The 11,474-nt window shown below is 42.3% G+C and overlaps 1 protein-coding gene across 5 annotated transcripts; it reads left to right on the top strand.

Annotated features, from left to right (window-relative positions):
• Positions 1-82: 82 nt before the first annotated feature.
• Positions 83-9,861, top strand: NDUFV3 (NADH:ubiquinone oxidoreductase subunit V3). Of its 5 annotated transcripts, none has more exons than XM_082304106.1 (5): positions 159-177; positions 469-556; positions 627-807; positions 3,609-4,583; positions 8,908-9,854. In XM_082304106.1, the coding sequence occupies exons 4-5, from the start codon at positions 3,674-3,676 to the stop codon at positions 9,072-9,074; spliced, it is 1,077 nt and encodes a 358-aa protein (XP_082160232.1). In that variant the 5' UTR covers positions 159-177; positions 469-556; positions 627-807; positions 3,609-3,673; the 3' UTR covers positions 9,075-9,854. The 5 variants fall into 5 exon arrangements, with proteins under 5 accessions (XP_082160229.1, XP_082160233.1, XP_082160232.1 ...); XM_082304105.1 differs by having other exon boundaries at positions 627-867; XM_082304104.1 differs by having other exon boundaries at positions 627-873.
• The last annotated feature ends 1,613 nt before the right edge of the window (positions 9,862-11,474 follow it).

Genomic DNA, 11,474 nt, shown 5'->3' with positions numbered 1-11,474 from the left:
GCGGGCGCAGGGTAGAGGCGTCACGTCACGACACGATGACGTAGCGGCTGCGGCGGGCGGAGCTTCATCGCTGAAGCCCCGCCCGGCGGGAGGGCTCACGGCCGCAGCGCAGTTGGGTTCCGCGCCAAGATGGCGGCTCCCTCGCTGCTGGGCTGCGGCCGGGCGGCGACCCGCAAGGTACGGGGGCAGGGTGGGTGCCGGAGGCGGGGGAGAGGGGCAAGGAGGAGCGGTTCGCCCCTACCGCCCCCCGGTTACTCGGCTCCTCTCGGTACCGGGACGTATCTAGGCCGGTCACCTTCCCGGGCCCGGTGCGCAGGTGCCGGCCGCCTCGCCTCAGGCGAGGCGGCCGGCACCTGCGCACCGGGCCCGGGTGCGTGAGATGCGCATGCGCGGGGGGGGGGGGCGACCCCTCTCCTTGAGATCATTTTTATCCCTTTCCGTTCATTTATTTTATACGTTGCCTTGCAGGTTTTGCGGCTGGAGGCCCGAGGGCTGACCCCCCCCTCCGTGGCGCTTTGCACCAGGCCGGTGGGCTCCGGGACGCCGCCGCCAAAGAGTAAGATGCTTGTTTTCGTCATGAGCGGTGGTGGGGTGTAAATAAAATAACTAACCGCCTTCCCCCGCAGCCTGCCAGCCTCGGGAGGTGTCTGCGCCCTGTGGTGGCAGCCGGACCATAAAAGTTTTATCTGCCCGTTGGACCGTCTGAAGTCCAAGTCCCTCTGGTTGTTGTTAAATAGGCAAGAAGAGCTTAGAAATGCTCATGGCCACGTCTCTGAGCAGCTGCTGCGTAAGCCAAGAAAGTGAAAGGTCGTCACCATGTAAACAAAGATTTCCCTTCAAATGTACTGCGTAGTAAGAAAGCTAAAAGTAAAGGTCTGGTAGGAATGGGTCTGTGTGGGATATATTTATATTTATATATAATATATATATTTATATTCATAGGCCATGCAACGAGCTTGACACTTCTTTCCTCTTTACCTTCACCTTAATATGTTAGCTGCTGGCTTTGGATACTGCAGCGGGCCTGGGTTTGGATGCTGCAGTGCGTTTGACATTCAGAAGTATTTGAACCCCTTCTGTCCCTGGCTAAAGTCAAAACATGAATACAAATTTCAAAGAGGGGTATCTTGTGCGAAATGCTGTTTGTAAATAGAGCCTCACCGGTTCAGTGAGTAGGATTCCCATCCTAAATTAGAGATCCAGGTGCTTAAACAGCAAAGCTCCATGGGACCATATGCAGGAGGATCAGACTTGTTGACAGCTGTTGAAAAGATTGCTGAAGGAGTAGATGAATGCAGACTTCTGGCTTCTAGTGTTAGCTTCTTAAGTGCCAAGGCAAATAAAAGCTTTGTTGCCATTAAGAAAGCCTTTGCTGCATAGATTGATATAAGTATGCTTGAACAACAAATCGCTTTTTATTATAATTCATTTTTTTGCATTATTTTAAGCATCTTTGAGATGTATTTTAGCATCAGTTTCTAGATTTGTTGTCCTGCAGCTCTGACTTAAGAAGGTGTCAGGAGACTTCTTAGGCCGCCTCTTTCAGCCAGCTGTTTCCCGTGCACATGGTTAAGGTTAGTTAAGGTGTATCAGATGCAGCTGTCTCTTTCAGATGCTAGCTGGAACAGGGTGTGCAAATTTTCTTTGCTTTGATAAAATGGTCACGTTTACTCACGAAGTCAGTGATGGGGAATAGACCTGTAATTTCTGCATGCTGCCTTTGTGAGTGCAAACATGTTTTGAACACGTTCCGATAATGATACTGATGTTACAAGCATCAGTAAGAATGCATCTGGGAATAATATTCTTGTTACTGATTTGGATGTATTGTTCTTTTGGCAAAGCAATGCAAATACAGATCAGGTGGTACAGAGTTTGAAGTACTGTAATTAAAGTGTCTGTACCAGTTGTATTAGACTTTATGATTAAAAGGTGAAACATGTATCTTTTTCACATATCCAAATATTACTGTTTAAAGTATTTTTCCAGTAACACCTATTGTTGATGACAAAGTTGAATGTTACCTGCCTTCTTGGTTTCTTAGGATGTCTTAACATTAGTACTTCAACTTTTGCTCAGCTTTCCCTTGTCTGTCATCCCTTTGGGCATTCTTGTGTTTGTTTGACCTTCCTGTATGCTTCTTTGAAGAACTCTTCAATCCAGAGTGATGTTTCCTCACATATTAGTTTCTAGAGGCTGCTGTTTGGCTGTGTCAATCTGTGCAGGGAGTCAGGCTTCTTTCAAAGGTGGCTGCCCATCTACTTCCCTCTGACCTCCCTCCCTGCACCTTCCATCTGGCAGAGAGAAGCACATATCTGAAATTATTCAAAACTATTACTTGTATAGTAAACTGATATTTTCTTTCTTAAGTACTTTGCTTTTAATTTCATGTGTCTCTCTCTTCTGTGGTGTTTTCATTTGGGCATTGCTAAAGACTTCCTTCTATTCAGAACTAATTATAGTAAGTCCTTGGATCATACAAGGTATTACTGTAAAATACTAGTAAGGGGGAAAACTGCATCTAGTTTATGGTCTTGTAAAGTAGATCTGGGTTTCCAAACTGTGCAGATAAATCTGCATAATAGACGGGAAATCTGTTGAATTACACTGCTGGTTGGAAGTGGTGCAACTCATAATGGAGTTGGTTTTGCTATAGCAAATTTCATCTTCTTAATGTGCTCCCAGTCCTCTTTGTCCTCCTGTTCTCTGTAACCACAACAGTATTTGCTGTTGATCAGCCTCTTGAGGATATAATTGGCACAAGCAGCCAAGGGGTATTTGGTACTGTCTGAAAGGGCCTGAAAGTTGCTGCTTTCTCTTAAAGTGTTGGCTCCTTCTCTGGAAAATTTAGCTTAATAAAAGTGTTCATGAGGGAGAAGAAATAAAGGCAGGCTAACATGAAGCATTAGGAGATCTTCTAAGTCTTTCTTTACAAAGAGGTCTCAAACCAAAAATAGGAAGTGGAGACAGCGGAGACTGGAGGAGGTAAGGTCTTGGGGAAATAACGTTAAACTGTGTTAGACACAATTCAGTTGGTAGGTCACGAGGACACATGAACAAGTAATAATTTCATGTATAGCCTCAGGTATCTCTTATTCCGCTACTTTGTCTCTTCAGAGTCATCCCTTCTTTCTGCTTTAAAGATAACTATTGCAAGAGGCTGGCTATTGCTGTCTGTTTATGTCTTCCACTTCGCTGGCTTGTTCATAGGCAAATATTATCTCTGTAGCAGCACATTTGAAGAGCTTGGCTAACAAGCTATCTTAATGTTCATCTGAGATAGGAAGGTGTCTGTAAACCGTTTTCAGTGATGCAGAATTGAAGCACAGAGAAAAACAGCTCTTGCGAGGAGTCTGGCAAACCAAGGAGCAAAAGGCGTTACCTCGTGATTTTCAGCATCGCAGCAGCAAAAACTGTTAAGTGCTAACTAGAACTCTTAAGTGCCTTAAAACTTTCTGCTTCATAATGCCTGTATTTAGTATAATAGCTTCTTTCAATTTGCTTTATGTACCAGATTATCTCAGAAAGTTAAAATTGTGTGACTAAGATCACTAATTAACAGCAGTGTCGGATATAATGATGATAATCCTCTTTATGCCATTTCCTAGATGTAGTGGCACCACAGGGAAGCACCAAGCTGCTAGCCACCAAGGCACCAGTTGAATTTCCTAAAATGTTGTCTTCTAGCTCTCTCTTAGTATCTGCAAACAAAGGTGAGAGCGTATCTAGTACTAACCTTGAGGAAGCTTCAAAACCTACTGCTGAAGACATGAGGATGTTCATGTCAAGAAAAACTGTGGTTGCATTTCCTCAGCGAGTAGTTGTTTCTTCCCTTGAGGAGGAAAGCCTCACTACACCTGCAACACAAAGAGGCTTGAGGAAAGAGTTAGCTGAGGAAGAAGCTTCGTCTTCATCCAGCTCAGATTCAGATTCCAGCTCGGATTCTGAGGAAGAAAATTATGATGATGATTCAGAAGTTGCCATTAAAACCAAAGTTGAGTTTCCTAGACGAGATTCCATCTTTTCTGGGAACATAGCAGTAAAGTCATCAATGCTAGCAAAAGAGAACTCGTCCCAGAAATCCCACAAAGAATATGTAGCTAAGAAGCAGCCACGCAAAACAGAAACGGATGTGTCTCCTGTCAAGCAGGTCGCATTTTCTAAAACATCAGTCAGCCACAAAACATCAAAATCCAAAGCAAGAGACACCAAAGTAAAATCAACTCCAAAAGAAGCAGATCGGCAGAAGCTGGTCTTAGAACCACATGTGGTTGAAAGCCAAGACCTGACCGATGTCACTCATAAATCTGATTATTTGGAGAAAAAGTCCATTGGAACCCAAGTAGCAGCTATTCAGCTGAAAGCTTCATCAGTGACTCAGGAAGACAAAAAGCAAAAACTAGTATCCAGAGGAGAAGAGAAAAAGGCGAAGGAGGTGCAGGAGTTGGAAGCAGAAGAAGTAACTGCTCCTAAACTAGAAGAAGAGACTTCTGAAAGCACCATGTTGGTGATGGGCACTACAGCAAAGGAGGAGACCATTCAGGAAGCAGGAGTCCAGGCTGGAGAAAGAAGCACAATAGAGGGTACAACTTTAAATTGTTTGAACTGTGTTGATTCATCTGGGCTAGGGTTTAACTTTTTTTAAAGGGTTTCCAAATCTTCTCTGTTCATGATTCTCTGATCTTTATACTGAAACTAATTGTGTAGCAGTGACTTTCTGGAAGATAAATTCTTGTTCATTGTTAATTGTTATAAGCACTCAGTAATACTTGGTTTCCATTTATGCTGTGAAAGGAAGTGGTCTTGATTTCACTGTATTTACAGTTTCATAAACTGGTTACTTATAAAATGAGAACAAGGTTGTTTTCACTGTGAGCAAAATCATGGGTTTTATATGACAAAACTTGTTTTCCTTCTTCTCTTTTCTCGGAAAGATTTGGTAGCTGCCTTTTTCCTGAGCCAAATTTGATGCCATCTGATTTTGGCTTAAATCCTGCTGTCTTTCTCTCTCTCTCTCTTTTTTTTTTTTTTTCCTTTTTTTTTTTTTCCCTCTTTTTTTTTTTTTTTTTTTAAATCTTGCAGCATTTCAGATTTCAGTAGACTTAAAGAAATCGCAGCGTAATGCCAGAAACGGGTATTGATTCTGAGATTGGTAGGTTGTAAGCAAGTTGTGTTGAAGGAGCACAGAGTTGACCTTATAACCCAGTTCTTGTAGTGAGCTGGGGAGGAGACAGTGATGTGTTTTAGGAAAGAGCATCGTGCACCATGTAATGATCTCCCTAGTTATACTTCCCTATCTAACTTATCTTCTTATTTACTACTGGTCCTGTTAACTTACCTACTGATCTCATTCTGTGTATTTCAATAGCAAATGCCCCTCTGTCCTGATCTGTGGTGGCTTACCATTCTTGCCTTTCAACGTAGGCAGCATACGATTCTTAAGACCCCCCGCCTTCTGGTTGCTGCTTTGAATTAAAGAATTTGCCTGCTTGGAAGGAAAAGCGGCATAACTGTAAAGCTGCTTGGATATCATCCTTCAAGTGATATCCTTGCAGAAAATGTCTTGGGGGTGCCGGTGGACAGCAGGTTGAACATGAGCCAGCAGTGTGCCCTTGCATCAAAGACCACCAGTGGCAACCTGGGCTGCATTAGGAGCAGTGTTGTGAGCAGGCTGAGGGAGGTGATCCTTCCCTGGTGAGATGTGTTCAGTTCTGGGCTCCCCAGTACAAGAGATGTGGAGCTACTGGAGAGTCCAATGTAGGGCCACTAAGGTGATGAAGGGACTGGATTATCTCTTCTGTGAGGAAAGGCTGAGAGAGCTGGGACTGTTCAGCCTGGAGAAGAGAAGGCTCAGGAGGGATCTCATCGATGTATATAAATACCTGAAGAGAAAGTGCAAAGAAGACAGAGGTGAGGCGCTCTTCAGTGGTACCGAGTGACAGGACAAGAGGCAGTGGGCACAAACTGAAATAACAGGGTTTTGCCTGAACATCAAGAAACACTTTATTGCTGTGAGGGTGATGAAGCACTGGCACAGGTTGCTCAGAGAGGCGTTGGAGTCTCCATCTTTGGAGATAATCCAAAGCTGTCTGGGTATGGTCCTGGGCAGCCTGCTCTAAGCTGACCCTGCGTGAGCATTTGGAGTTGGACCAGATGACTTCCAGAGGCATCTTCCAACCTCAACCATTTGGTGACTCTGCAAAGTGTCTAACCAGGTTAAGTGACAAATAATTGCTTTTGTACATCGGTTTCCAGGATACAGTGCTGAGTAAAAGACCTGCCTTCTGTTTTAAGGGGTTAGTAGGCTCATAATTTGGTCTGTTTTAAGAGCTGGAAGCTAAGCTTAGCTTCCTCCCTGACCACAGCTCAAATGGTAAAATGCAGCATTGTTTGCAAGTGACATTTTCATTTACTTGTTCCTCCTTGCAGTCATCAGCATAAGCTTTCTTAAAAAAAAAATGGGAAAGGCCATTTGTGGCTATCTACAGATAATGCTTTTCTCCCCATTCATCCACAGTGGACTTCTAGAGGCTCAAGCATTATTTTTTTTTTTTTTTCCCACATTGAAGCTGATAATGAAGACCCCAGAAATGAGTTCAATTAACTTCAAGTATGAGAGGGAGGACTTGGTCTGAAAATGCGCTAATCATTCAAGGTCAAGATTATGACACATCGAAGGTCTATGGAACAGCCTCTCCTACTCTGATGCTATAAATCCAGAATAATGTTAAGACCATGTGACAAACTTTTCCTGCAGATTTGTAATGATGGGGCAATAGCACTGCTGTGCCTCAGACCCATCATCATAACCACACCAGCAAAACCCTTTTGGGTAGGACCTGGCTTTGCTGAAAACAGCACTTTTGCTGTTGAGCTCCTCTTGCTCCGCGGAGGCGGTAAGGCTGTGACAGCAGGAAAGTTTGTTGGGTGCGTCCTGCACCCCTGCTAGAGGAGGGCTGCTGCAGTGGCTGTAGGAGAGGTGGGGGTTAGTACAGGCAAGTTCACACCCCTTTTACTGCTGGTGAAATGTCTTTGGGTGCCAGGGGGTAGCAAAGAGTCAAACCTAGCTCCACCGTGTTCAACAGCGTCACTGGTATCTCCAGGCGTATCTTGTTCTCTCTTCCTTTTGAGGCCTTCTTTGAGAACAGCTACTGCTTTTTCATGTTTAATGTTCACAGTTAATGATAACACCTTCTGTTACCTGTACTTCTGTCCTGTTTCTGTGTTCTGTTGTTCATCTGCAAACTCTGCAGCAGGCAGGCTAAAGATGTAAAAGCAATTTTTCCCATTACAAACCTGGATGTTAAGGTGATGTCATCCACTTTGTAGAGCAGGCATGCTAAGCAGTCAGCAAAAACTGCTGACTTTAACTGTGAAGTAAACAGCAAAACAGTAGCATGGTAACTCAGAAATATACCTCCGATTCATTTCGGAAGAACATCCTGTGAAGTGCTTGCTCTTTAAGAGAGAAAGCATAGATGAAGTCTGAAGTATGGGGAGGATGAACTCAGAGATAAATTTTTCCTTTGAGAAGCCAAGTACAGTGTATTTGGGCAGGAAAAATGATACTCCATCTGCTTTTCTTCCTGAGCATCTGTCTCTTAATTTGGAACAACTGCCTCTTGCAGGCTGAATGTACACTTGCCTACGCTTGCCTGTTCTTGGGGCTATTCGCAGCAAAGACCACATCATCTGGCTTTTGTATCTGTAGCGTTGTCTCCTCTGAGCTGTCTCAGTAGGAACTGAGCAGTAGGTACAGGGATATTTCCTTTCATAGGTTGTGTGTGTGGTTTTGCTGAATCCATGGCTTACTACATTGCGTTTTATAAGCAAGTCTTGCTAAATGTTATAGATACGTGCTCTTAAACTGATAGCATTACATTGCAATAATTACGTTATAATTAAAGGAAATTCTGGTGTTCGGTTGCTCGAGTTCTTGTATTTTTATTGTAGACGTTATATTACAAAAAGAAGCTTCATACAATCTAACCTAAACCACTACATACAAATTTATATGACGAAGCTTTTCACTAGGTTATACTTCTGTCTCTCCTATTGTTAAAACTCTGGGTATATGAGAATAAATTAATATTGGGAGTAAAGCTTGATTTCTTGCAATTTCCTTGGTTGTAAAATCAGCCCGTAACAGGAACCTTTTATGTAAATGGTACTGCCTAAATCTGCATAATATTCTAAAAGTGTAAGAATTAATGTTGGCTTTAATGTGAAGTAAGGAGTTCTGAATAACTTTATTAGGTTATTCTTTTAGAAAGAGGAGCTGATACAAAGTTTAGAAGATTATGAGAAAGGAATTTTACATCAAAGGCTCTTGATATGTTACTATTCAGTATAACCACATTTGAAATTAAACTGTGGAGATCTCAATAATTCCATGACTTCTCCCCATGGAAAAAATTCAATCTGTAAAGTAGTTCTAATAGCTGTATCTCGTGGTCTGACATGATGATATATCATTTGTACTGCTGCTTTGCCTCTCCTGGCTTGCTAAGAATGTCACCTACTGTGCTGGCTGGAGTGAAAACCAAGGCAACTATGAAAAAGCCAGGAAATGCAGACATATATCTTCAAAATATAAACAAAGTGTTCTGCCCTATCCTCCCCCAGCATTAGGTGGTAGTTTGGATTTGAAAACCTGTGCTGTATTAGATGACTTGCACTCATTCCTGTTCCCCTACTGCATGCTCATGTGCTGCTTTAGTGTCTGACAGGGTACCAGCAGAACTTAGTAAACGTATCCTTTTGTTATAGTTGCTGACTTTTTTTTTTTTTTTTTTAATGTTGACTGGATGAGGGATCTGACAGTATATGAAGGTTGGCTCAGTAATTAAGAACATTGCCCTCTGGTGTGGCATCCTATAGTCACCAATTACTGTTTTGTTTTCACAGAGACCACAGCAGCTGCTGAGCCTGCTCCAGAAGAATTCGATAATTCTACCTACAAGAACCTTCAGCATCATGAATATAACATTTATACCTTTGCTGATTCTGTCACGGTTCTCTCAAAATTCAGGCAGCCTCAGCCGTCTTCTGGAAGACCATCACCAAGGCACTGAAAGAACCGCATTTAAAACAAATGCCCAGGCAAAATGATAAATTGTTCTATTTAGCACTGTTGCTTCATCTGTATTATAAATCAGATAATAAATAGTAAATAAATGCATGATAACTTATGCCTGTGCTTTTGAAAGGCTCTTCTTGGTTACTGGAGTCCCTCACGTCTTGAGGAACATGAATGATCTGCAAATGAACCATCACTGAATAAAAATAGCTTTTCTACCTCTCAGTAGATATTATTTGGTGATAGTGTAAAAAAAATCCCGACTCTTCAGTGTCTCCAAACCTTTTGATACTGACCATTCTTTCAGTACCATGTCAAAGAGCGTAATGGCCCTTATGCATGTGTCTGTTCAGTATGTGCCATGATTTTAGTAGGTGGTGTTATCACTGTAATGCAGCTGGCTGTTCTCCTTGCACACAAACACGTTCCCAGCTCTGAAGAGGTTATGTTTACTCTGGATTTGAAGTTAAAAATCATTGGCTGGAAACAACATAAGAAGTATTTGTCTCTTGTGGTAAGAGTGTATGTTTTGTGTTAGCAGAGGAATGTAAGTTTATGTAATGTGATTGAAACATCTCAAAACCTCTGCTATTGTAAAGGGAGAACGTACAGCTTCATTTAATCTTCTGTTGGGGATTCTAGCATCCAGGTTCTGCAGTAATTGAAATAATTTAAAATGTAAAGGGATCTCAGTGGGCAGTTCCTAATGAACTATACTACATTGATTAAACTCTGAGAAATAATGTATTTCTATGGGTAGAATCACTTGACTGTTATTTTTAAATGTGATGAAAATAGCATTATGATAAAATCAGCTCCTGGTACTAATTGTTCAGTGGGACTATGTTTCAGTTCCCACTCTCCCACCCCACCCCACCCCCACCCCCAAAAAAAAGTTAAGATTGCTGTCCAGCTTCACTCTCACTCTGCAGAAAATGTGAGAAATCAGGCACTTCTCAATATGTGTTATCAGTGGTTACAGTTGTTCTCAGTAAATTTTGTATTTCCATCCTATTAGTAACAGTCTTCTGCCCTCTGGGAAAACTGCCTTGATGACCACCAGCTGTTGTGGGTTTAGTTCCATTTTGACTTCTTGTTCATTTGGGGTTTTTTGGTGTTAATTGGTCTTTGAGCAGTTGTACTTGTCATAGCTCCAGCATTTTCCATCGCCTGTCTGTATTCTTTCAAGCAACAGAACACACAAGATCAAAGGGAAAATGGAGTCAGCTTTAGTAGTCTATCTGGATATTGGATGCAAATCCCTGGGTGCAATTAGTAGAACAGCTATTTTATACTCCAGCTTGGCAAAAATGTGGTAAGAAGGATCAAGAGGCCTACATCAATCTGCTGTGTAGAATTTTAAGTCGGGAACTTCTGGCAAGCAATTTTATTGTCCTGTAAAAACTAAAAAGCGTATTACTGACTCTAACTATGAAATGTAAAAATCAGCAAATGTATAAGTCCACGTGCTTAGGAATAAAGAGCAGAAAGTCACTTTGAGACATCAGTGGTACCACGTACACTGTTCTTGTAAAAGAGAAAGAAATTTGCTGTTAATATTAAAAACATGAAAGAATAAGGAAAAGGGTCTTCCTTTATTAAAGGCCCACCGGAGGGCCCCAGTAAAGCTGCTGCGTTTTGTTATTAGCTGAGACTTGGTGCAGTAACCTGAACCCCCTAGCTTAGATCTGCATTGGTGCTGAGCTGTGTTCCTGTTTCTTTTGCGATTACGGAAGGAGGCTGCAACTTATCAGATGGAATCTAAACAGTAAAAGTTAAATGTAGTCCATTAATACGCTTATGTATTTACTAAATCTACCCACGTTAGCCGTGGTTGTTAGCTGTTTGGAGTCAGGCTTGTTCACCTAGTGCCCTTTTCATTTCTAAGGAGGGTTGGTGTTATAAACACTGACTTAATCAGCTAAGGAGGAGTGGGTTGAAACAGAAGTGTGTCTTGCTTTCCGTCAACTCCTACGCTCTCCTTAGCTGCGCTTCTAGCTAAGGAGATGCTAGCCTGTATTTGGGCTAGGTGTTTTGCTACCCTTGTTTCATGATTACAGCAAAAATTCATGGCGAACGCCCTTCCTATCTGTGTAATCCTGTCTCAGTGTCTTCTGGTGGTCTTTTCTGCACCTCTAAAATCAAGCTGAAAGTCAAGTAAATTCATAAGTCTTTTGGTGCGTATGGTGCGTGTCTGGCGTTTGTTCTGTTCAGTGAACCAGTCTGCTCCGGGAAGGGCAGATAATGTGAGGAAGGGCACCAGGACTTTATCCCACTGTTATGTTTTCCTGGCCTTCAATGAAAAAGGCTTCATTTTTTTGTACTTGGTTATTCTCAGATGTTATTGTGTTTGAGTCGTATGCTAGCATTTAAATTTCACGCAGGATGTGATACA

This window comes from Platalea leucorodia (genome assembly GCF_965183815.1).
Source record: "Platalea leucorodia genome assembly, chromosome: 2".
Taxonomy (NCBI): domain Eukaryota; kingdom Metazoa; phylum Chordata; class Aves; order Pelecaniformes; family Threskiornithidae; genus Platalea; species Platalea leucorodia.
Note: the sequence above shows the minus strand (reverse complement) of the source record. Positions and strands in the feature narration are given on the sequence as shown.

Bases quoted from the DNA above. Each gene is read 5' to 3' on its own strand.
- NDUFV3 (XM_082304103.1), top strand. From the start codon at position 130: ATGGCGGCTCCCTCGCTGCTGGGCTGCGGCCGGGCGGCGACCCGCAAG. The intron at 178-468 runs GTACGGGGGCAG...GTTGCCTTGCAG, and splicing joins GCCGGGCGGCGACCCGCAAG to GTTTTGCGGCTGGAGGCCCG. The intron at 557-3,608 runs GTAAGATGCTTG...GCCATTTCCTAG, and splicing joins CGGGACGCCGCCGCCAAAGA to ATGTAGTGGCACCACAGGGA.